A 26,115-nucleotide genomic window follows, 5' to 3' on the forward strand; every position below is an offset into this window, starting at 1 on the left:
TTACGATGCGGAAGCATAAAAAGGCTACCTGTCAACGTGGAGGAGTTCCGCAGGGTGGCGCTGTGATATTTTTTTATGATTCAGTTTTACACCGGAAATCAAGCGTAAGCCACGGTATCGGCTTGGCTTACTTTTGTTATTAGCACCCTGAGAATCCGAACTTTTACAGTCAGCTTTTAACTAAAGGTGTTTGTGGTAACCATGGCGGGTACAGCTTTGAAGAGACTAATGGCAGAATATAAACGTAAGTATTGGAATAATATTGACTTACAAGTACTCCTGGTAGATGGACATCCCAGTTAGCAGTTAGCTAACGTTGCATTGGAAAGGTTTTTAGTTGGCTGCTGTGCTTATCAGGTACGTGAAAGTTACTAATGTAGGGATGGCTAGTCGCACGGTATCCTAGTTATTCACGAAAGGTATTGTTAGGCGTTAACGTTAATTTCGTGTTCAGATGGTGAGGAAAGCGACGATCTATCACTTGAATGTGTAAATGTGGATGTTCAAGTAGGCAAAATGTAATTTTAAGCAAGCTAATGTTCATGAATCATTTGAAACATCAGTGTTAATTAACATATGCCATTCACAACATGCATATCGACGTGTGTGGTTGAAGTTTAGCTATATAGTCATGTAACTCCGGGGCTGCAACTTTATCAGTGCTAGATCAGGTAAGATTTTGACGGATTCGAGAACCTCTCCAAATATGGGGAGCTGTGTTTCTGGTGGCTTTGGGTATAATGTCGTGTAACCTTTCTTCTTCTGGACTTTTAATAACCCTCTTGCTAAATTAAAATTTTAAACATGCTCTGATGCTGGCACCAGCTAATCATTACTTTTTTTCCTTCTGGCAGAACTGACTCTGAACCCCCCGGAGGGGATTGTTGCTGGTAAGGTCTTTTTCATCACACAGTTGTGGAATTTGGTAGATTTAGGCCTACGTTGTTTACTTTTTGTAGGTAGTCATATAGATTGACTGAAGATATTTCACAATTCTGTTTTCTGTTGTTTGTGTTTGATTCTTACAGGCCCAGTAAATGAGGAGAATTTCTTTGAGTGGGAGGCCTTAATCATGTAAGTTTTAACATGTAACTTTTACTTGTAGCCCTATACTTTTTACTACAATTATTAAACTAATATGTTTTACTAAATTATTATACTACTAATAGTATTAAAGTATGTTTCATTGTTACTGTAATCTCGGCTTCACTAAAAATGAGGACTATCCTTAATGAATCTCCTAGAATAAATAAAGGTTGAATGAATTAATAAGTGTATTTTTGTTCAGTGGTCCTGTGCTGTGAATTCTGGACCACTAGCTCATAATGAAAATGTTTTAAGTTAAATTGTGTCAGGTTGCAATTCATTATGTAAATAGATCTTCAGAGCTCAGGAAACTTTTTGAAAATTCCTAAGGATTTACGAAAATGCTGCAATGAAATGACGTTTAATCCTGTGACATTGTCACACTGGCCATATTGACCTATTTTAACACATTTCAAACAGCAGGTTTTGCCACTGCCACTGTCACAATCCCAAACACATTCTGCTACTTGTGAAAGTGACCTTCGTGTATAATGGGTTTTTGTCGCATCATTCCCTATGCTGTTGCGCTCTTGTTTTGACTGGGTATTATTATGGGTTAAATTAAGTTAGGATTTTATTCTTAACTAGGGTTTCAGAGTTGGCACAGTAAAACTGTAGCAGATCAGTATGAGAGAACTAGAGCCCAGGCCAAGGGGTGACTGCATTGTTTCTCTGTCTTACAGTTCTCACTCTACTAGGTCTACAAGTATGGACACAGTACATTCCCCTGGTGGAACCAGCAAGAGTAAAATAGACCAAGTTCTAAAGAAAATGTACATTGTAGCAGAGAAAACTTCCCCAAACATCCTTCTTTTGAGTCTCTGAGATTGGCAAAAGTGGAATTCTGAGAAGTGGCAGATTGCTCCTTGGATATTGTCGGACTGGTGTTCTCACATTGCCCTGTAGGGGGCATTGTCTGCTAAATATAGTCCTTTTACAGTTATCCTCCAGCTAAATCAGTGGTCCCCAAACTACGGCCCGCCACCTCATTTTGGGTGGCCCCCCAAAACATCTCCGTAGTATACATCATCCGGCCCGCACGGGAGTACAACATCGTCAAACTAAAACCTCCGCAATTTCCCCCATTCATTCTCTATGGCGAGTCTTAACAGTACACATGTAATACTCTTTTTGTCCACCGGTGGTTGTTTTGGCGCTGCGTTTGTGCGTTTGCCATCGAAAACGGAATGAAATGTAGGCCTACCTGCAAACAATGTAAGAGGCCTATGCTGACTGCATCAGTGCTCAAAGTATTTAAAAAAATTATCAATTATTTGTTAATAACTAACTAACTTCTATTCAAGTCATATTTCTGGGACTTTCTGGGATAATTATTTCTATTTTTTATTCACTTTCGCTCAAATGTTCATACAAAGAGTTATAAGTTCTTATCAGGTGACTGAAAGTTAGAATGATGGTCATTTCAGACCACTTCAGCACTTCATAAAATTCTCATAGTTTGAGAACTTTAAATTATTTGTAGGATATTCACAACTTGAGCTGTGTATGCAAAGACACAGAATTCAGAGTTCACACATTTCTTTAATAAAATATACTTTTGGGACTCCCTGCTAATACTTTTGGGAATGCAAACGTGTTTTTATTAGTATTATTTAATTTTACACTGATATGGCACGATGACAATATAAACACAGCTAACAATGGTATTAAATTGCAATAGCCTATGATTAAATGTAATAGAATATTCAACTAAGGTAGACTGCTGTTGTTCACAGCACTAAGCTATTTATGGTTACTGATATAGAACTACTCCGAGTCTCCGGCCCTCTCTTGGAGCCAGGCATAGTGAGCTGGCCCTCGGAAGAAAACGTTTGGGGACCACTGAGCTAAATGAATACAAAAAAATCCTGTTCTGTTATTTAATGTATTCATAGCGATAGTAGTTAGGGAAAAGAAAACAATGGTTAATCATTATTTTGATTGACACGGAGTGATAGGTTTTGTTCTTTTGAAAGAGACAGGCAAGAGTCCGGGAATCCGTGTTGAGCCGATAGCGATCGAGTCAAAGCACTGATAATGCGGTCTCATTTGGGTCCTGCGGTAAACCATCAGATCGCCTGATGGATTTGTGGATACATTTAAGTGTTTGTTTAAGCAGAGGGCCTTGCCAGATCAAACAAGGAACAGAGGTGGTCACCAGCCCTCTGGCCCAACTGTGTGTGGTACGACACAGCACAGGAAGTTAGATGGTGTCGGGGTGATTTGGCCCCTGCACGTGCAGATAAACGCCCAGCGCAGATCCAAAATCAACCGATTGATGGACAGATCAAGTGGAAAATAAACATGGAGCCATTTGCCTTTTAAATGCACATGGAGATTGATCGCTGTGAAATTCGCGCATGTTCCATGTGATGGAGATGTCAGTCGGATGGTGCTTGGAATATAGACCAAGATGAAGCCTTGGTGTCCTCCCCTCACAAGCATTGCATAAATCCATTGCATAAAGGTCAAATCAGCCCACATTTATTGGAGGGCTTTTTTGAGTGTTTTTTTTTTTTTTTTTTTGTAAGAATAAATCAACCTAAAGATATAGTAAGCTCTTTGTGCCCTTGCCACTTTAAAAGAGTCCTCAGCAGACATCTCTTCTATAGATACTACAAAAATCCAGGAAATCCTGCATGGATGAAATCCGTTTTCAAAGTGGCAGTTTGAGAGGGAAGCACTTCCATGCACATGCAAAAAAATGGCATAGCCGTCATACATATCTGAGTTTTCCCTAATCTGTGTTGTTATGTCAAGCACTCATATGTCAGATTAATGCATAAATCCCAGAGCACAGTTAGATGGGGAATCTAAAGCAGCTGTCCTATTTTTTATGGACAACAGAATACATCGCTAATGTTTTCGATCTCGTTTGCTGACCCTATACCTCTTCTTCATTCATCACTGCACCAACCCCCCAAGGGTGTATAGACCCCCCCCCCCACACACACACACACACACACACACACACACACACCCCTGGAGCACCTGCAAGTTTCCCTAATACCCGTCGCTGCAGATTTTATTGCATTTCCAAAATATACAATATTTGTAAATCTCTTGTGCAAACATGCCTGTGTAAGCCTTTAATATATGTGCTGCTGTCATTGCTGCCAGATGTGGTGGGTGAATGGCGAAGCGCTACTCTGGCCCATGGCCCGTGGAGTTTCCATGACCGCAATAAAACTTCGCTTAATATGAGGGATTAGGAGTGCTACGATAATAGCTTACTACCGGGCTTCATGGAGTGCGCTCACCTTCAAGAGAGACAAGTGCAAGGCATTCCTGGTATTTGGTCTCTCATAACTGGAGTTCTTTTTTTAGCTTTTGTTAGCTTTATCAGTTTCTTTCTATTTTTATTTATTGGTTCATTATCTCTCGTTGTATCTTAATCTATATCATCCACTGTGGCATACAAGTAATGCATCAAGGTTTTGAAGGTTTAGGGGTAAATTGTTGAATTCCATATGGTATTTCTTTTTTTTTTAAGAAATAATTTCAACAGCGGTCCTCATTTTAAAATTGCCTAAACAGCAACACATTTAAGTCCAACAATTTACGTAAACTGATTAAGCCAGAATAGTATATGCCATAACTCTGATGACATTAGAAGAATCACTGCAGAACTAAGCCTTGACATAAAATCCTCTTTGGAAAATATTTCGCTTTTGCTTATGTCTGTGCATTTGACCTCCAGGGGTCCAGAGGACACGTGCTTCGAAGGGGGCGTGTTTCCTGCCATCCTCAGCTTTCCTGCAGACTACCCTCTCAGCCCCCCTAAAATGAAGTTCACCTGCGACATGTTCCACCCTAACAGTAAGTGCCTGCCATGTTCACTTTCAGAGCATCAGTCCTGAGTGTAATTCAGTGTACATTTCACTGAATTCAGCATTATTCTCCAGTCCTCCATTCATCCGTCTCTCATAGACAATTCTGGTGCTTTAACAGAATGGCTCGGACTGAGCCAAACACTGTTCCAAGTCAGTCCCCAAAAGAACGGCACATCAACGGTTAGCCCGAGAATTCTCGTCGCAATTCACGGTAAAATGTAATTTTTGGTACATAGCTAATTTAGATACACTAGCGTTTCTTTAGGAATCCGCCGTCTTGGTTTGTATAGAAATGAATAGTAAGTGACACAGACATGTAAGACTTTGGAAATACGGGACGGTTGGTAATATGTGATATTCCGATAGCTGAGAGTGGTTCCCAGACGTATGGTGCAATCCATTTGTCCAATGTGCTCATCTTACGAGTAGTAAGTTGTCTGAAAAAACGGAAGTTACGCAAAATGACGGGACGGCAAGCCACCCTAAACTCGTCTGACGAGAAGCGATCTCGTTCAAGTTAAAGGATCCCTAGTTCCCGGCGAGTTCTTAGGACAAGGAAGTTGCATCATTTCACAAGTTACGAGTTGTCACAAGCAGTCAGCATGTACAAATGGAATAGCCTGTACATACACGAATAGTAAAGTAAGGGGGCCAGTAAGATGACTCCAAGGTGCAGGCCTGTGTGACAGCCATGTTGGCCTTAGAGCTGCTCATTTGGGGTAGAAGCTCTGTCACTTTAGTTCCATCTCTGCACATGTTTGAACAGACGAGATGGCTACAGTAAGCCGGACAGAAAGTCTCGCCTTGTCTGAGTCCTGTAACCTTTGTTCAGTCCACAGTTGTGTGCGGGGGTTGAATAAGGAACCTAGGGGGCAATGCATTTGAGCTTGTTAGCAAGGCTAAAAGTCATAGCAGCTAGCACATTTTTCGAATCATCAGGCTGTGCAGTGTATTTCACATTCCTGACAAGCCGGAGGATCCATTGAGACCTCAATCCTCAGTGCGGAGAGTTTTGCGTTGTCAGGGAAGTGTGCCCAGACAAAGTCCTTCCTGTTGTGGCATGAGATAGCAAGCGCTCCGGACAGCGATAGACACAGAGGCCATTATCAGCGCACTAGGGGTTGCCAGATCCGGATCCGTGTCCCCCGGCACTGCGCAGTGGAGCGGGAGATAGCATCTGCCACACTCTCGCTGTGGGTGGCTGATATCGCCTCCGCGATTGTGTGTGCGCCCGGCATAGGGTGCAGTGATTTGGTGTGAAGCTGTGTGTGTGTGTGTGTGTGTGTGTGTGTGTGTGTGTGTGTGTGTGTGTGTGTGTGTGTGTACATGTGGAAAATCTTCTGTCCATGTCATTTTTATTTTTTTGTACCTGCAAGGGGTCTGCCAGTATCCTGAGGTACTCATAGATAAAGTTAATTGTTGGTCATGTGATGTCCACTCTCTCATGAATGTATGATGTCTTTGTGTGGCATGTCTTGTATCTCTACCACTGAAAGTGGCTTTGGATAAAAGCATCTGCCAAATGAATATGTAAATGTGTCCTTACTTGTGTGTCCATACTTCTCTGAATGAATTTGCCACTTCATAGTCCACATTAGACATCATGGTTCAAACAGATCACTGGAACTATGGAATGAAATCCCCTTAAATCCCCTTGCCAATTGGTGTCGGAAGCACTTCTTTTTACATTCAAAAACATGGTCCTGGCCACCACATCTCCTACAATTGTTCATCAGGGTTACCCTGATCTGTGTCGTCACATCCGTCCTCGTTTAAGCCACCTGTCCTCCCCTTCCTCCGCAGTCTACCCAGACGGCCGCGTCTGCATCTCCATCCTGCACGCCCCCGGCGACGACCCCATGGGCTACGAGAGCAGCGCCGAGCGCTGGAGTCCCGTCCAGAGCGTGGAGAAGATCCTGCTCTCTGTGGTCAGCATGCTGGCAGGTGAGCCCATTTTAGCCAGATGATGATTACACTTCTACTGATAAAAATGTAAACATTGCCTGGCAATATTGCTCAAAAGGTTGCACTGAATGTTATTACCTTTAGAGCCGTTGAGTAGTTTAAAAGAAGCACACAGGTACTAGTAGTGAAGTGCTTTTCATGCCCCAGATCTCTCTGACTGGGCTTTAGTGATTAAAGGAGAAATCTGCCGATTTTTCACATAGCCATGTAGGCAGCTACAGCGCTACACTCTGGGGGCATGAGCATGGGGGCTCCCGGAGTGTAGCGCTGTAGCTGCCTGGCTGCTTTTGCTGTTGGAACCAGCAACTGAAGCTAGGTAAAACCGATTGTATTCGGGAGTTTTTCGTACCGACAGTACTCATTGACCTCTATGTGACGGAGATCTATGTGAAAAATCTCTGTATTTCTCCTTTAAGGCATTACAGAGGACACTTTGTAGAATCTGGACTTCAACTAAAGACCCTGTGAGCTACCACGGTGTAACCTGTAGCACATGTGCAGGTAGTTGCATGCATGAGCCATCAGTTACTACTATGTAGTGCTAGTTTATTACAGTCCTTTGGTATAATGTGAGTAAGTTGTTATTGTTCCAGAAAGATCTTGAGGAGCTGTTTTGCGTCTCTTTTTGCCCTGTTCAGAGCCGAACGATGAGAGTGGAGCGAACGTGGATGCCTCTAAGATGTGGCGTGAAGACCGCGAGCAGTTCTACAGGCTGGCCAAGCAGATTGTGCGCAAATCCCTGGGCTTGTAAAGCCATCCTGCCTGTCCTCTCCCCCCCCTCTTCCTCCTCCTCCCAGATAGTAACACCACAACTCCCCACCACACCCATCCCTGGCCACAGAGAGGTCCAGCGAGGACAGACGACAGGCATGAAGGAAACTAACAAAAGAGACTTCCTGTAGAAGATGGAAAAACAAAAGACACTCAGTCCCTCAACATGGCTGCCATGACGATTCTCCCCTACCTCTACGGAACAGCGCACTTTACATAAATACTTTTATTTTGTTTTTGTTTTTTAGTTGTTTTTTTTCCTGGTCGCCAAACGTCTCGCTCATGCTTATTTCTCCACACAGACATGGGAAAACGAGGGATTTCCTTCTCTGTCTGTCTATATGAGAACATGGCTGACTTGTCCAGCATCCTCTTTATTATTCCACACATGGCACACTCGATGCAGAGCGAACAGTGCGTGTGGAGGCCCCTTAACAGGGAGGGGGGTGTTAAACTGGTGCTTTTGTTTGGGGAGGGGGGTGCGGTGCTGGAAGGGAGATGGGGGGGTTAGGTAATGATGCGGTCAGTGGAATTTGTGGGGTTCTAGGGTTGCGAGGGGAAAAACACTGCCTGGGTGTGATTTTGCTGAATGCCATGCTATGGTGTGTGTGTGCGTGTGTTTGTCAGCGCGTGCGTGTATGTGTGTTAGTCAGTGTGTGTGTGTGTTTGTGCGCACACACATAGAAATGAGTTTGCAGGGGTGAAGACGCAGGGCTTCGTTTACGCATCAGACAGATTCGGGGGTCATTGACCAGAACGCCTCCCGATCGACTAGTGTGTGCCAACCCAGTCAACATGACCCAAAATTGTCTCAAACCAGATGCACTCAACCAGGGCTGTTTTTGCCAAAAGCATTTTTTGTGCTACGACCACATAACTTAAACGGAGAATGTATAAAATGACAGCTAGACTATCATTTTAAGGATGCTCGTAGAACAACAGAACCTCTGGCAAATGTAACCCAGGTCAATTCTTGAATAAGATAGGAGCTGGTGATTGGCCAGTCTCTCAACTGCTGATTGGAGGAGAGTAGAGACAGGAATTCGATTGAATGGAGCACAAGAATAATGCAGGAAATTCCATCTGTCCTATTTGTCTTACACAGCTGTCATTTAGTTCAACAGTATTTTTTATTTGACATGCTTTAGTTACCAGTATTGTTACAATTTGATACTCCAATCCCATTGTTCAAATGAAGCCCTGTGTCTTTTGGAATCATTTTATAGAATGATTAAAATTCACTTTGAAGTTATCAATCTGGAATGGATGGGTTGATTGATTGGAAAAATGAATGAGTTGATTTTGTCAAATTACTAATGATTACACTAAGGTGTGTCTACCAGGTCATTCAACTCCAATTTTCAGATTTCAGACGATAGAGACATATCTGGAGTGACACTCCAGGGGTTCTAGTTTTAATGACGCAGACCAATGCAGATGAGAAATCATGATTTTGTGTGTCTATATTTTGGCATGTGGCGCAGGAGGATTATTATAATAAAGTCCTGTGCTGGAGATTAAAATGTTGTGGTGTATTTTCTACTTGAAAAGTCTCACAGAAAGTGTTACATATCTTCACACAAGGTGAAATGTTTGTGTGCAGACACTTTTGCCTTGTCTCTTTGCTAGTGGGGGATGGTTTATAGGTTTTCACAGTTAAAGAAAGATAATTTGTTCAATAGTTGTAATTTAGCTACCCAGTTTTTTCTTAAATGTTATAAAGTAGTTATGGGGTTGCCCTTACCTGACTGTCATTCATAAATGTGTTTTCTGGCAGAGGTTAGGTGTGTAGGAACAGACATGAGATTGTGGCTTGACTTCCATGTTTTTCTTGGCAGACCAAGAGTTTTCATCTGGTTTAATCGTTTCCTGCTCTCCCCACGTCCAGGTTGACCACTTCATCTGATCCATATTTTATAGTTTCTTTTCAAGCAATTTTGCATATAAATGACAAGTAAACACCATCAAAATGTAGGACCCTAATTGTAATGCTTGTTAGGCATTTATCAACACTCATTAAGGAACAATAATGGAGACCTTGAAATTTTAAAAGTGTGTGGAGCCACAGGTATTGGCTGTGACGACAGACCCATCATCCAATATGGAAAGACGGAAATGGCTCCTGTTAGCAGATCCCGACAAAGTCGTCTGTCGGTTCCCATTTAAGCCCCCGCACCGCTTAGCACCGCCGACGCTAAAAAAACAATGTCGACGTATAGCCTCTGATCACCTCCTCTGCACAGAAACACACACACACTCACCCACACAGACACACACACACACGTCTACTTTTCCACTGATCCTCACTTGCTCACTGCTTTCTCCCTTATCTAACCTGCAAGCCCATACACAAATCCCCAGTGTGAACAGCCCAGTCTTTCAATTGGATCTCAATTACACCAAATTTGTATGGCAATGAATCAGAATGTGATCATAATCAAAAGGAACTTCTGAAACGGCAAGACTCACCTGTGCTGTATCTTATCAGCTGTCGGACTAAGTTGTTCACTTTGTTATTGCAGAAGCCTAATGACAGTGTATTAGTGTGTGTGTGTGTGAGAGAGAGAGAGACACGGTGAGGCTCTGGGATAGCCCGTTTCCCTGTCCAAACATGTCTGATACTTCAGTCTGACTGATAATGAAACGCAAACAGAAATCAAAGCCTGCTTCAGCCTCAGGGACAGACCTAGTGTACAAACACGGCTTAGCAGCTTTCAAAGAACTTCAGCAGAGACTTCTGTGCTGCTAGTGAGCACTCCACTCTGAGTTAGGGCGTTGATCATCTAGGACCCAAGTCTCATGTCCCTAAGGTTCCTTTAAAAGAACTAGTCTAGACATTGAACTCCGATTCAGTTTGGAAGTTCCCTCATTTGACTCTTCCTACTTTTGTTCTGGTGTACAGGTGGTAGCCCTTTTTGGTTGACCTGAGGGATTACCTCGCCCCCATCTACCTGGGCCACCAGCCCTTTTATGATACGCCTTGCATAGGACTCCCCCAGCCCACACACCAACAGGTAAATGAGACGACGGGGGATCACAGTCGGAAGGCAAAGCAGTGTCACCACTTCCTTGTTCTGGGGGATTAAGCATCCATGGAATCCCCCACTTTGAAGGCCACAACGGAGCTCACTGACTCCCATTATCAGGGGATAAGCTTGTGCGCTGCTCCTCTCTAGGCCCACCCGCCTACCGGACATGAAAGCAAAGCGAGAGGAGAGGAATCCTCGGGGTTGGGGGGAAGGTGTAGTGCTCTGTTTTTGTTTGTTTTTGTGTTTGTTTATTTTTTCTCAATGACTCACACGCAGAAATGCTCTCAAAAATGCTCTCACACACTCAGAGAATTCAGAAGGGGCTCAAGCAAGAGGAATCCTTCGGGTTGGGGGAAGATGTATCTTTTAGTTTTTGTTTTTACCTTTTCTCTTTTTCTCTGACACACGCACATACTCTCTCTCTCCCTCTTCCTCTCCCTTGGTGTAGCACTCTTTTCATTGTTTTTATTTTCTTCCTCTCTTGCTTTCTCTCTGACACACAAACTTACTCAATCTCTCTCTCTCTCTTTCTGTCACACACCACAAACACTGAAGAGGCTCATGAGAGGAATCCTTGAGGTTGGGGGAAGTGGGGTGTAGTGCTCTATTTTCTGTGTTTTTGTAGTCCTGCAGATGATGTAGCTAATGGAAGTGCCTGACGTGACCGCTTTGAAGCCCACGACCTTTAATGGGGCAGTGGCATTCCACTAAAGAGAGGTCAGGTGTGCATTACGCCTCCCTGTACTTTTCTCTGCTAGCCTGCTTGCTAATGCACTGACCTGCGATTAGTGAAGGACGGCACATTCGTGAGAGGTGATGTGTGAGGTTTGGGTTGGGGGGGGGGGGGGGGGCATGGGGGTTTATGTAAGTGTGTCTACCTGACCACACCTGCTGTAAACACAGTCAACATTTCAGAGGGTTTGGTTTGGTTTGACAGTGAGCATGCTTCCCCGAAACTGACACTGACAATACAGGTGATCATAAACGAAAACCAATTTTTTTTTTCTTGTAGAAAAAGATGTAGGCAAATGTTTATATCTGTGTAAGACCTGTTCTCATTGGTAATGTTTCTTATATTCATTAGTACCAAATAGCTGACACCAATAGCCACACTACATTCAACTGTCTTCTAATTTCTGGTTTATACCAGTTGGTGCTGATAAAACTTCATGCAAGTGAACTATAAAACTACAACTACAAAAAAAAAAAAAATGTCCAGGACAACACATTGGTGGCTGTCAGACTGTCACCCAGGAGTGTCGCACCCCTGTGGATTAGAATGTTGTTCTGGAATGTGGAGGAGAGACACACATGGCATGGAGCACAAGAGAGGACAAGAGAGCTTGACCAAAACATAGAGCAGGGGATGTGACCCTTCAGAACTGACACATTGCAAGGAGCACCGAGCGCGGGGTGGTCTAGTCGTTAGAGATCTGGGATTCCAAATGGAACACCGGAATGTTGGGAATTCTATGCCGCCATTGTGCCCCTAAGTAAGGCACTTAACCCCAAGTTATTCCACTAGAACTGTGGCTCGAACGGTACTCAGACTGACACTATTGCAAAGAAAACGGAAGGATATGTGGAGAAAGTGAGACTGCAACTGCGCCAGACCACAAGCATCTTTCCCAATGAAGTGTGGCCCTCAGGCAGCCTGAGCGTTAGACTGCCGATAGTTCACCGTGAGGACAGACAACAGGTCGAACTAGCCAACTCCTCCCATCAGGGTTTGTGGGGGGGGGACACAATGAGGTGAACTAAGCTTTTGAATCCCACCTGATGAAACGTTCCTACTCCCCTCCTCCCCCTTTCATCCCTCCCCCTCTCCATCTCTCCTACTCTCTTTTTTCTTTCTCTTCCCCTCTCTTTCCCTCTCCTTCTGCTCTCTGTCTCACTCACTCACACATCCTCCTATCTCTGTATATCTCTCCTCCTCCCTATCTCTATTCCTCCCTCTCTCTCTCTCTTCCTCTTCTCACCCCTCTTTCCCTCCGCTACCCTCTGACTCAACCTCTCTCTCACTCTCCCTCCCTCCCTCTCTCTCTCTCTTTCCTCCCTCTTCACAACCCCACCTCTCCTGCCTACGCTCATTTAAATGTCTATCTAAATACCTGACTCCCTTCTCCCTTGGTTCACATCTCTCTCTCTCTCTCTCTCTCCAGAGCCAACTAGTGCAGTCTCTCTCTCTCCCCACCCTCTCTCTCTCTTTCTCTCTCTCTTACTCTCTCACTCTCCCTCCTCCTTAAGCTTTAACAAACTTCAAGAAGAGGTCAGTGGAAACCTCACCAACCAATCCATGATGCTCCCCTGACTGTAAGGACACATCTGCCGGACGGAAGACTGGACAGAAGCACTTTGTGACAGCTGTCAGAAAAGCAGACGAGAAGAGACCTCAGAGGGACTCGGTCCCTCCACAGTGGCCCGTCCCGTAGGCATTGATCATTGACAGGCAAGTTAATGATTAGTGCTGGATGCTTCTGCCGGAGGGACCACCAGACAGAGCTTCAGTGGACTCCTGGGGACTGTGTTGTCCCTCTGTGAGCCGATCGTCTTCAGTCCTCAGTAGATCTGCAGCGTGACCAGAGGGCCACTCGAGAGGATCAGCAGTGGCCAAAGTTTTCGGGGACTACGAGTTAGAGCTCAAAGTGTGCACAAGTGAAGATGGACGGCGGAAGTTTGTCTGTTAGTCTTTCTCTGATTTCTTTTTTGATCCGTTGAGGGGGTCAACGTGACACGTGCTATTGCTCACTGCGGTGGCACAACAAAGCAAAACAACAAACGACAACTTCCACTTCTGGAACATTCTTGGCAAATTAGATGTCACAGTGCTGAGAGGCGAAGTTAATATTGGACTTATTAGGAGTTATAGCATTGGTTCTGAGGGACCTTTGGGGAGAATGGACACACAGAGAACTTCCCAAATGATGGGGCTACACCGGTTGATGATCTCCCTGACCCTTCTCGTGTTTCTGGGTGATGTTGCACTGGGTGCCATGCCATGGAGACCGTGCACAGGTAGGTCATTTATTATACCCCCCTCATCCTCTGTTGCTCAGTTACTTTGGGTCATCTTTTAAATGCCTTGAGGATATTCATTCTTTCAATGCATGAAGAAAGAGCAGTTTTGACAAAAAAAAACTCATCACAATTTCTTGTATCTCCAAGAGAAGTTAAATTATATGTAGGACAGAATTAATGTGATCAGTTAGGATGGGTTCATATCAAGGCTTGATTTTCACATTTACTTAACCCAGTGCCTGGAGTCCTGGACATACATATACTATTGCACTAATAACTCTTGTTTTCTCTCCCATGAAATTCCCCACATTAGATAAGGTTAGATCCTGTTGAAATGATTGTTTATCTTCATTCGGAGCCTCACATCCTCCTGAAGATTAGGAGTTGAGGATGTGGGTGATTTCGAATGTCATTTGAGGTAGAGGTGTCCCCAAACCCAGACTAGCTGACCAGTCAGATTCATGCTGCAAACACTGAAACATGACCGACACGCTCAAAAGTTCACGCTTATACTATTCACAGAATGTATAATAAACATTTAAATTTAGCTTGAATCACCTAAAAATTCAGTCTATATTTGTTCTATATTCTATAAAGAGGTGAGATTAAGCAGGAGATCTGCAGATCTAAAGACTGACATGATCTGTTATACAACAGCTTCCTGTGAATTGATGTATGGGGACATGCATTGCGAATATACTGTACATACGGTAGACATGGTGGATATTTCTATTTACCATGCAATGGCATTTTGACAGCACAATGACTATAATGTTAGACTTGAGTTGGTTTGGGTGGTATGGTTATAGGATGCAGGGAAAGTTATAAACTCTGAATGGAGGGGAGTAGTTATTATGGGCTGGAGTTACCACAGCAGCAGGAAGTGAGTTTGGGCGATGGGGGGGGGGGGGCTTCTTACAATTGCCCCGGGGTTAACAGAGGTGGGGGGTGGTGAAGGAGGGGTCTCAGGGTGGGTGTGTGAGGGGCGTTTTGCGCCCTCTGCACAGCGGGATCCCCCTAATGGTAGTGATCACTTGATTATGAAGTGTTGCTAAAACCTCGGGAACACCCTCTGGGCTGCATTCCACTGAGAAATATATGCATTAGCGTGAAAAATCCTTTTCACCCACTTGTACAACAGAAAGACCATGCGTTATATACCACAGAGACAGCCGTTTTTAGCATTTAGCAATGTAGCACCCTTACAAATGCACATTGCATTCCAAATGGCCTATCAAGTTGTTTAAACTAAAGTTTTCAGGAATAGGTTACCAACCCCCAATATTGTGTCTGGTGAATATCCTTGTTGCCTTTGAAACTTAATCCATTTGGGTCTTCCCCACCTTCAGACACACTTTGATATAGTGTGGTAGGAAACAGATATAAATTAAACACTTTGACCACAGATTCATATCCACTCATTAAATCAGTCTCTACCAACAACAGACAGATCTGCTTTGAGACAAACTCAAAGGCCGTAAATTACAGCAAGTGTGTTGTCTTCTTATGAGTTTAAAAATAGCTCTAATAGCATTAATTAAGTAGTTATGAGTCTCATATTAGATGTACAGTAGGCTTACGCCTTGGGGCACTACTGAAGAAAAAGTTGGATTACAAGTGTTTTACAATTAAAAATCACATGTTTATGGTGCCTTCCAGTTGTAGTCTTAAATTGTGTTCACAGTATATTTCCCAGTTACGAGAAAGTGCCATTTGAACACCCAGCCTAAACTTAAACCTTTACAAATTCATCAAAATCAACATCATTGTGGCTCTGATTTATAAGGTGGGCAAAGTGCAAAGTCTGTCAGCAATCAAAGTGCATGAATTAGTTACCGTATTGAGCACACTCATCGATGTTTCAGTTAAGGTCTTACCCCTTAGTGTTAAATTAGCCTAGTGATTTTCAACCTTTTTTGTGCCACGGCACTCTTTTGACACTTAAAATGTCCCACGGCGCACTAACATCCTGTGTGAAGAAAAAATAAACATGCCATAGCCTAAAACTTCAAATATTACGCAGGTGTGCCTTATTATGGTTTGTGTGCAAGACCTGCTCATAAAACAAGCACCCTCTGTTTCATACGTAGGTGACTATATCTAATTTTTGGTTGTTATGACCTGGATATGTGATGATTCTGTGGATATGGGGCTTCCATTGTAGAATGCATGCATACTACAAATAGTGCAATCATGCACTCAATGAGAGCATGTGGTTATAAATTCTTCGATGCAATGTAGGATTGCTTTTCTGGACCAGTGAGGTGACAATTGGATAATTTTCTGCGGCACACCTGATGATCTCTCACCAGCACAGTTGTTGGAAAAACAAGGAATTAGCCAATTTATTTGGCCAAGTTATTAAATAAGCTTTAATTAGACTTACGCCTTTGCTTTTGTTACGCTTTTTGTCCATCATTCAAATTAGGGCTTTAAAATATCCTCCTTAAATCTAGCATGTATGTTTTTACAGTTGCTATAGTAACTTCTGGTCATCTCTCTCCTGTTTTCTCTTCCCTCTTCTCTGTTCATCACTCTCTCATTCCCTTCTTTTTATCCCTTTGTTTATTTCTCTCACTCTTTTCCAGTCATGTCTTATACTCATTGTTTTCTAACCCGTCCTCTCCTCTTTCCATGTCTCCTCTCTCCACTCTTCAGCTCTCACTCTTTCTCTGTTCATTCCTTTCTTTTACTCCTCTTCCCGTATTCTGTCACTCATTCCTCCTCTCTTGTCTGTTCAGCTCTCTCTTTTTTATGCATAACACTCTGTTCATCTCTCCCTCCCTCTCCCATGTTCATCCCTCTCTCTTTCCCTCCGCTCTTCTTACTTAATCCTCTCTTCATCGCCATGTTTTGCATAGCGGTCCATTTGCATGAATGGAAAGAGAGATACAGTGCCCGATGTCCCCTCTGCACACACTGACACATGAATGAAGGGCCATAAAATCCTGAAAGCTTTTGAATCCTTCACAGACACCCAGATGAAAGGAGCACTTATCGGGACATCCCCATCTCTGGGTTTTTGATGTGTAAAGGGCACTGTCTTCTTACAAGATTTGGTTGATTAGGACTCATTAAGTTCCCAAGCCAAACTTGAATGCCATATGACAACTAATGCAAGCTACCTACTCACCACAATGCCCTATAACAGTATCATATCTTTATGAGCGCATGTATCAGATTGCTTTATGTTTGTTTAGGTTAGATTATTTTTAGATATTATCAGATAACACTCTGTGTTAGAAAGGTCAAGAGAATTATGTTACTTAATATATATGTTATGTTATGTATACTCTATTCTTTAGGTGTTTATTTTTGTTGTTTAGCCGTAACAAGCTAAAGTAAGCGCATTTCATTGTTTCTCTTTTGTTGGCTTCAGCCGGCATGGGTAGACTAGATAAAGGTGCGGCAGCATCAGTAGAGATGGTGAAGGAAGAGGTGACGAGGGGAGGAAGTCATGTAGAGATAAAGGACTCGTCTCCTGCCCCAGCAGACCTGCTGCCCCTGGACTTCCTGTCCCGCGTGCTCCCGCAGGAAGGCCAGGCCGTCGGCGCAGGGGTGCGGCTGGTCCAGGACGGAGGGGTGCAAGGGGTCCAGTTGTCCGGTCCGCTGCGAGGCCTCGGCTTCCCCTCCTCGCAGATCTTTGTCAACTGTCAGCGCTTCCCCTCCGAGTTTTCTGTCGTTGTGACGATAAAGGTGGATCGCATTGCACCAAAGGTGAGTCTAGAGTGTTACCCTTTAAAGTAACCCCCCATGGCCCCACTGTGTGATGTCTAAAGAACTCTTCTGTAAAGTGAAGGTGCTTGCACACTGCTCCAACAAACAGCAACAAATGCCAACAGTTGGGTCAGTGCGCATCATCGGTTGTGTTTGTTGGTTTTTGTTGAATGGAGTTGTTTGAGTTTGGCATTTCCAAAAGTCATTCTTGTCAGTCACTGTCTGGGATGTGTGGAGCTCCAAGTTGGCTTTCTGAACATTCTAAGAACTGCAACCAACAACTTATAAGAATGTTGGGGTTTGTTGGGGCATAATCTGGGCCGTGTACAAATCATCTTTAGGACCAAATCAATGTGTTGTCCTTTTCTCTCCTTGCTATTTTATCTCTACCACTCCCTCAGATGAGTGAGTACATCTTTTCCATGGTGAGGGGTGATGGCAACCAGCTCCTGTTGGGGCTGAAGTTCTCCAAGGAGCATCTCCACTTCCTCTACCAGGGGTCAGAAGTCAAGGAGCGGCTGACCTTCCGGAACATGCATCTGGCCGACGGGCACTGGCACACACTGGTGCTGGCTCTGAGCGGGCAACATGCCACGCTGACCATAGACTGTGGAATGGCTCTGGAGCTGTGAGTGTGGGACGAGATGCCTGAGATAAATCAAATTTTAAACAAACCATGAGAGCAGTTCTGATTCTCTATCTCTCTCTCTCTCTGTGTGTGCGTGTTTGTGTTGTAGGGTTCTTAAGAAACCATTCCCTGCAGACCTCAACACAAGCGGCTCCAGGATCTATGTAGGCAACCGGAAGCGCTGGAAAGGACTGTTTTCGGTAAGACCTCTCGCTCCCTTGGAACACACACTCACACATGACAGCACTACACAATTTTTCTTTTATTAATCTGATCGCTTCCCTGACATTGTTAACCACTCATCCCAGGGTTTACTGCGTCAGCTGGTTCTCTTGCCTGGTTCTGATGCCATCACACGGATCTGCCCCTCCTCAAACCCCCGGCTGGCAGAGCTGGCTGTCCCTGCTGCCCTGGGTCAACTACCTGTACCACTGCCAGGAAACGATGTTCTCTCGCCTCCATACGGTGAGTGGACAAGCTGAGAGTGGACAGGAAGCTCTGAGTAAAAGGGTCGTTCACACCAGGAGCGATAATTATAAAGATAACTATAACTATAACAATAAATGCGTCCACATTGATAAACAATATGGAAAGACTCTCCTCGTGTTGATGAATGTGATGGCTGCAATTTGATGGATTCTGATTGGCTGTTCTCAGAATCACTCTCCCACTATCCCCAACGATATCGTTCTTCATATCGTTATCGATAAATGTGTTTATGTGTGGACGTTGTCGTTCATATAAAATAAAGTGATAATTTATTACCGTTATGGTTATAGTTATTGGTGTGAATGACCCTGTCTTGTTTAGGATATCCTGTGTGTTTTGTGATACCTGTCAATCATTTAATGGATGTTTATTTAATACTCCCCCGCTATGGCTAGACTTTGATCTTTGACAGGGGTTTTTTTTGGCCTATGTTGAAATTCGCATTAAGAGAGTTCAACAAGATTGTGTATGTACAGTGAAAGCCCGGGGTGCCTACTGTATTAATTGGCTAGACATTCCTATGTACACCCTATGTGTATAGTGATCATGCTTACAGTATTTTATTTTTGTAAGTGCCATTTTATGTGAATATCACTGTCTTAGATGTTCCAAATGTTTGTCTATAAACAATTTATGTACAAAAAAACATGGTTATTATGATGTATTTTAGCATTGTATTTATATATCAATTGATCTATGGAATTTATCTATGCTTATATATTCAAAGGATTGTGAATAGTACAGAATGTTCTAACACACCTTTCTCTCCTTGACAGAGTCGGAGGTGCGGGTCACCCTGGGATCACGCCCCTCCTGCACGGGAACGGAGAGGGGTCAGCTCTGGTTTGACACCCTGAAGAGAGGCCTCTTCCTGTGTGATGGAGCCTCCTGGCTTCCTATGCTGCAAGGTTGGTGTCCAGGATAGGTCAGGTTTAGTGAATAGCTGAACAGGTGAGCAAAAAATGACATAGTGATTCATGATTGCCACCACTACCCTACGCTATTGGATAAGGCACTTGGCTTGAGCTGGGGATTGATGTCTGAATGTGGCACATACATAAGGCACATCCACTGTTAATATTGCAATATGCTGCCACAGAGGATCAATAGAGAGATAAGGGAGTGAAGCTGAGACAAGGAACTGTTCAATAAATGATTGAAGTACTGATTATATCACCTATGTTGAAATATAAAGGGATCACCCCCAAGCACACACATGTTTTGTGTCTACAGAGAAACAGCGTCTAGACTATGTGGATGATCACCAGGACGTCTTCACCAGCTCAGAGACGTATGACATCGAGGTGTTTCAGGTGCCCACCGTGGGTCTGTTTGCCGCCATGGCTCACCGCTCCACAACCCCCGGCTCAGGCATCTACAAGTGGACCAATGGACGCTTCCAACTCTACCAGAACATCAGCACCTGCGAGGCCGTGGCCTGGAAGCACTTCACTGTGGGGAAAAAGGTGGGCTAGGAGTTTCTGAAGTTCAGCTAGTGGAGTATGACCTTGATGCTAATGACTCCAAAGTCATGGGGTTTATTTGCTTTGAGCATTCGTGCACACACACACACACAAACACATCATCATCAGCCATATTTGCTAATTTATTGACACAGTGCAGGGTAAATCAAGCATATCATATGTGTCAAGTAATTGATAGCACTTTTTAACATCTAGAGGAACATGATGGAGGTTTAAATGAGAGTTGATCACCAGTGAAATCGCCAGTGCACGCTGAAGAAGAGCATCTGGCCTGAAGCGTCCGTGGAGTGATTTAAAAAGATTTTAAATGACTGTTGAGTGCTGTCCATCAGTACATAAAAATGATGTGTTACACGTCATAAGTTGCTGTGTTTAAAGATGCCATTTAATTGAACTAATGTAGGCTAATTATAAAAATCATACTCATTTTCTTCAATATACGTAATGGGGATGAGAATGCATATGGGAATGCATTTCTTTTCTTCATTCTTCTTTATGATTAAAGCATGATATCATTCCGATTCACTGGGCTATTGGGCACTGCGTTTAATACATGGGTGCAGTTAATACATTATTTTCTATTATTATTGGCATAAAACACTAGCCTGCCGTTTATGCACAATGCAGCTAATACACAGAGAATTACTGTAGTATACGCGGAGTATCATTTTTGTGAGTGAGAGATTAAACTGGTGAAGAAATCTGTAACATACTGCTTGACCTGAAGTGTTCTCATGGCATCTCTATGTTTGAATAAGATTTCCATGGAGAGATTCTGTAGTTGCTGTTCGTTCAAGTCCTAACACAACATAAGAATCCACAGTAATCTTCCATATAGTCACTATAGCTCCCGGCCCAGAACAGGCCTAGATTCAGATAGATAGATAGATACTTTATTGATCCCTAAGGGGAAATTCAAGAGCAAGAGCAGTCACCTCCACAATGTGTGTTTGACTCCTAAATATCCTACAAACATAAAAATCACTTAAATTAAGATATGAATCTGATGTCACCTCCACTGGTGATGAATAGCCTAACCCCTATCAATCATTTATGTTTTTAAACACCCTCAGGATGTGTGAGCTTGATTAGTTTGCCGAGTCAACTACTGGGACGATTTTGTCAAATGTTATTTACTGTTTTTTTCCACTGAGGGCAAATTTCTGTCTTTCTTGTGTCAGGTGTTCTTGGCTGTGTCAAATTCAAAAGGGCCAGTGGAGGGATGGAAGGAGGTCTCCATCATCTACAAGTGGAGCTTGAAGAAACTCAAGTTTGTGCGTTACCAGACCCTGGAGACCCACAGCGCTCGAGACTGGGAAGCTTTCCAGATCAACGATGAGTCCTTCCTGGCAGTAGCGAATCACAGGAGAGGTACAAACATGAAACCAGCCAATAACATCCATCCTAGACATCCAGACTAGGTCAGGTCATAATGTTTAGTTTTACTGGCCAATTTGATCATATTAACATAAGTTCAAAACTATTGTCTGAATATCCTCAGCTGATTTCAAGAAATTTCAGACTGTTTGGTCCAGCAGATATTGATAACTGATATTGTTTTTCATTGGCTGCTGCTGGGTAATGGCAACTTTTATTTCAGCCAATGGAGACCACAACATCAACAGTGTTATCTACAAGTGGAACCCAGGCACCAAGGCCTTCGAGGTGAACCAGACCCTCTTGACTTCAGGGGCCTACGACTGGGAGTTCTTCACCATTGGTCCATACCATTTCCTGGCAGTAGCAAATGCTTTTGATGGTATATCCACCTACATCGACTCCACCATATACATCTGGCTTCAAGGAGGATTTAAGCCCTTTCAGACCATACGGGTAAGCTGTCACAGCGCTGTACTGTGTGTTTAGTGAGTCAGTATGAAGAAACCAGTCAACTAGAAGTGATTGTTTTTCAGTTTCACAACACCAACCAAGTTTTTGAGCATTCAGCCCTATCTCATACAGTCTAGTATAGTATGTGAATCTCTCTAGACAATCAGTTATCAATCTGAAGACTTAAATGCTTTCATTATAAAGTTTAGGGGTATGGTTTATCTTGCAGTGACGCTATCGCCAGTGGGTTTGTTAGCGAGCTGCTGTCTGTCAGAGGTGGATTAGGGCATCATGTGGAGTCAAGCTTCTCCGATCCTCATAACAAAAGCTTCACTCACATTCTCAAAGACTAATACTTATCTGACAAAAGACTAATACTTATCTGAGACTAATCCCTGGTAAATGACGATAGAAGTTGCAAAACTTTGAGAACATCCTCATCCTCCTTTACCTTTTAGAAATTCCACCAATTACCTACTTCTCTGCTCCTAATGCTTCTCTCTAGTATTGCTTTAATACTGCTAATCACTCTGACGCTAGCTTAAACTGTCAGTCTGAAATTAACATTGAGCCATCACTGCTGAGTTGTGTTTTGAGAGATGATGAAGCCTCACACAAGGTGCTTCCCGGCTAAAGCTGCCAGACCACAGACAGCCATCAGTGCCCGAGACACCTGTTACCACAGAAACGCCACGGGGCACCTTCCAAAGGCTTGCATCAGTATAAGTACAGGACTGAGATACATCAGCAACCACCAGAGAGAGAGGAGGTGGAGCTGGCTTTATTATTTAAATTGTTTCAACTTTTCATCAATGATGATTCAGATCTGCCTGTAGTGATGCTAACACACAACAAACATACATAGGGCATACACCTCCTTGTTCCTGTGTCATGCCAACACTATCGTTGCCTGCGATTCTTGCTTGATATTGTGAGGTACAGGCTGAAATACAGTTCAGATCGTTGTCTGTCTGTCTGTCTGTCTGAGAGAAATGCCAGAGGGGTCTGGCAGGCAACCAAAGTAGAAATCAGTTCTGACAGATCTCCGACTGCACCTGACAGTACGAGACGGAAACAGGACGGCTAAAAATAGCCGTGTTCCTTTATTTAAATGTGACGTGGTGCGGGAGAGGAGCTTGATTGATGGCCGTGGCTCTGTTACTCACTCCTATCGTGCATGTCAACAAAGCAGCTCGGCAGACCCTGTGTGTGTGTACGTGAGAGACTCTGTGTGGAGATGTGTGATGCTGTGGCTGGGGGGAAACTCCCTGGTGCACATCTGTGCCTCCCTCAAAATATAAAGAGAGTGGGGGGGGGGGGTTTACTAACCCCTTGATATATACTATTTAGGAGTTTACTTAATCTTCAAACTGTGTGATTAAACGTCAGATTTTCCCCTTGCCCCTCATAAAAATCATGTTCATACATCACTGTGACGAGTTGAGCTGAATTGCATGGTTTGTAAGAGGTGAGGTAAGAGCCACCTCCTTTGATGAAAAAGGTGATTTCATCACTGTTGATGTATATGGTGCAGTCATTTGCTTCTAATCTACACATGAAAGGTAGAATCTTTCCCTCATACCTCACTTTGAACCTTTTAAACCTTCATTCATGTTCCCAGCGGTGATGTTGTTTTGCTTGAGGTGACAGAAGGGCTACAACTTGTATTTGCAGTAACTGAGCCACCTTTTAAATCTATTTACATTAATGACACGCCAAATTTGATAATGTTGAATATCAAATGATACCAACTGCTACATTTGCTTTTAATTACAGTCCGTATTCAATGTATTTCAAATGTTACCATTTAAGAGGCTTACCAATGTTCTTGCAGACATCTATTATTGAGCTGCTTTCAGTAGAGATTGCCTTTGTCCATACAGACTCTTGGGGCGACAGACTGGGAGATGTTTCGCATTGGAGACAGGTATTTCCTGGCGGTGGCCAATGGACATATGTTATATGACAAACGCCCAAGCCTCTATGCCATTAACTCCACCATATATGAGCTGGACATGGCCACACAGATGTTCCTTGCGTTTCAGAACATTGGAACCTACAGGTGAGGCATTGTTACATTCATAATGTATTTTTTATTTATTCTGTATAACATATGTGCTATGTCCTGTGATGCCTTTTGTATTGTGGCTGTGGCAGCTATACCCTTTATCCGAAACAAATTTGGATAAACTGACTGACTTCTGAATTGGCCACAGATTCTTGTGTTGTCACATGGAAGAGTTATTCGACCTGCTGTCGCATTATCTGGGTGTTTTAGTCTAGCTAAAAGAACTTTGATTTTGTCCGTTTTGACTAACATGTTTTCTACATGCATTTAAAAAGTTCGGTTTTGGTCGTACTGACTGAATGCATCCTGTATTTCTTCTCCAGTGCTGTAGATTGGGAGTTCTTCACCATTGGTGAGGAGAAGTTTCTTGTGGTTGCAAACTCATACGATGGAACAACCTATTCATTAAACAGTGTTATATACAGGTAAGAGATTATTTGGCTCTTTAGATTTCATCCTCATTCAGCAGTAATTCAGACAAAGCTATTTTGTTCAAGCACCTCATGACATTTTTGAAACCTACAGAGAAGCTTGCACTGAAAAGGTAAAAAATACCAAAAGAAGTTGCGTAATCCATTTAATGTCTAATCAAACGACATGCTGTTATGTTAAAGTGCTATACATGTTCTGGTATTTTTCACCTTATGAGTGCGAGCTTCATTGTTGGTTTGAAGAATCACTTTTTGTTTGGAGCCTATGCACCACCACTAGGATTATAGCAAATCTAAAAGGTGCAGATTCATTCTTGCATATCTTCGTCAGTTTAATTAACAAATTCATAAAGAGGGGAGTAAGTGTGATTGCCTGTGTTGCACGTGGATATATATGCCAGTTAAAGATTTTTCCGCCTGATTTTTCCGCCTGTCTTCAGGTGGCAAGGCTACGAGGGCTTCATCCCTGTCCACCGCCTGCCCACCATTGGATGCAGTGACTGGGAGTTCTTCTCCTCACCAGAGGGCCAATCGTACCTCATCTACTCCAGTGCCAGACAGCCGCTCTCCAAAGTCTTCAAGCTCAAAACAAACTGAGCACAAATTCAGGCATCGGAGGGAAAGTGTCCGTAGTAACTCTCACCCATGCAGTCAGCCATGACACTTGCAGGGAGACACTGCTTCAGGTTCCAGGAGGCAGAAGAGCCGTCATTCTTAAACTCCTGCAGTCAGACCTGGGGGGCAAATGCATGTAGTTAATGACATAGGTTACATACATAGAGAGGATTTATGGAATGCTATTAATTCACTGAAGATATTGATTCCATTCATGGGTTGCAGTAGGGATTGCATCTTTGCCTGCACCGGTGTGCCAGCCAGAAACTCAGATTCTGCATCTCTGTGTGGTTTGCCATCTTTGTTTGTAATTACTAATGATGCCTGTACCTTACAAATGATGTTCGATTTCAATGAGCTGCCATACTGATCATCAGAAGAAACTGACTAGACCTTTTAAGTGAGGCTCAAAATGCACACATAAGCAAAAAATATTTAGCCTACCCTTTCTCTTGAACAAGAGGAGCAAGGACTAAACACAAGGCTAAAACTTGTGAAAAATGTAGATATATTTGTAACTAACTGAAGAATAATATACTCAGGTGACTATAGCGAAAAAAAATAGACATATAGCCTGAATCAACAACTAAAACAACAATGGTCTTTCTTATCCATGAAAAAACAATGATTTGCTATTGTAAATGGTTAATTTGTTTGACGTGATTTGAAAAAGTTCAGGAATATTTCTCTTTTTTTTCCGGGAGCACACTGGAAACAGGCTTTGTTTATGATCTAGGCCTAATAATGTTTTTATAATGCTGGAAACACAAATCTTTCCCAAGATGTTCATTATGTAAGCTCTTTATAGCCTAGCCTACCATTTGGAATGGGATCTGGGAAAACTCATCACATGGTGAAATTTCACCAACTTAAGACTCCGATACAATCCTAGCAACATCCTGGTTACCGTCCCCTAGCAACATCCTGGATACCATCCTAACAATATCCTGGATATTGTCCCCTAGCAACATCCTGGATACCATCGTAGCAACATCCATTAAGATGGAATCTTAAGTTGGTGAAATTTCACCATGTGATGGGTTTTCCCCGTTTGATTTCTGTAATTTATTTAATAATATATGTGTGTAAATAAAAGCTAACTGTGTGTAAATAAAAGCTAATTAACTAAATGTTCTTGCACTGAAATAAAG

The 26,115-nt window shown here is 43.1% G+C and overlaps 2 protein-coding genes across 4 annotated transcripts; both read left to right on the forward strand.

Annotated features, from left to right (window-relative positions):
• Positions 1-81: 81 nt before the first annotated feature.
• ube2g2 (ubiquitin-conjugating enzyme E2G 2 (UBC7 homolog, yeast)) lies at positions 82-8,154 on the forward strand. Of its 2 annotated transcripts, XR_007192535.1 has the most exons (7): positions 82-244; positions 855-890; positions 1,029-1,074; positions 4,787-4,905; positions 6,723-6,863; positions 7,301-7,385; positions 7,523-7,642. XR_007192535.1 is itself a non-coding variant. In XM_048235486.1 (6 exons), the coding sequence occupies exons 1-6, from the start codon at positions 202-204 to the stop codon at positions 7,633-7,635; spliced, it is 498 nt and encodes a 165-aa protein (XP_048091443.1). In that variant the 5' UTR covers positions 84-201; the 3' UTR covers positions 7,636-8,154. The 2 variants fall into 2 exon arrangements, 1 of the variants encoding a protein (XP_048091443.1); XM_048235486.1 differs by lacking the exon at positions 7,301-7,385 and having other exon boundaries at positions 84-244; positions 7,523-8,154.
• A 4,775-nt stretch (positions 8,155-12,929) lies between these two features.
• tspeara (thrombospondin-type laminin G domain and EAR repeats a) lies at positions 12,930-26,075 on the forward strand. Of its 2 annotated transcripts, none has more exons than XM_048234920.1 (12): positions 12,930-13,699; positions 17,082-17,419; positions 17,821-18,047; positions 18,157-18,247; positions 18,356-18,512; positions 19,313-19,444; positions 19,770-20,002; positions 21,202-21,391; positions 21,621-21,853; positions 23,734-23,912; positions 24,242-24,343; positions 24,790-26,075. In XM_048234920.1, exons 1-12 carry the CDS (start codon positions 13,582-13,584, stop codon positions 24,944-24,946), a joined length of 2,157 nt encoding a protein of 718 aa, XP_048090877.1. In that variant the 5' UTR covers positions 12,930-13,581; the 3' UTR covers positions 24,947-26,075. The 2 variants fall into 2 exon arrangements, with proteins under 2 accessions (XP_048090877.1, XP_048090878.1); XM_048234921.1 differs by having other exon boundaries at positions 17,196-17,419.
• Positions 26,076-26,115: the final 40 nt, after the last annotated feature.

The sequence above is a fragment of the Alosa alosa genome, chromosome 23 (genome assembly GCF_017589495.1).
Source record: "Alosa alosa isolate M-15738 ecotype Scorff River chromosome 23, AALO_Geno_1.1, whole genome shotgun sequence".
Classification (NCBI taxonomy): Eukaryota; Metazoa; Chordata; class Actinopteri; order Clupeiformes; family Clupeidae; genus Alosa; species Alosa alosa.

Coding starts and splice junctions, on each gene's coding strand:
- tspeara (XM_048234920.1), top strand. CDS start 13,582: ATGGACACACAGAGAACTTCCCAAATGATGGGGCTACACCGGTTGATG. Junction 13,700..17,081: donor GCCATGGAGACCGTGCACAG/GTAGGTCATTTA, acceptor TGTTGGCTTCAG/CCGGCATGGGTAGACTAGAT. Junction 18,248..18,355: donor GCTGGAAAGGACTGTTTTCG/GTAAGACCTCTC, acceptor CACTCATCCCAG/GGTTTACTGCGTCAGCTGGT.
- ube2g2 (XM_048235486.1), top strand. CDS start 202: ATGGCGGGTACAGCTTTGAAGAGACTAATGGCAGAATATAAAC. Junction 1,075..4,786: donor GAGTGGGAGGCCTTAATCAT/GTAAGTTTTAAC, acceptor TTTGACCTCCAG/GGGTCCAGAGGACACGTGCT. Junction 6,864..7,522: donor TGTGGTCAGCATGCTGGCAG/GTGAGCCCATTT, acceptor TGCCCTGTTCAG/AGCCGAACGATGAGAGTGGA.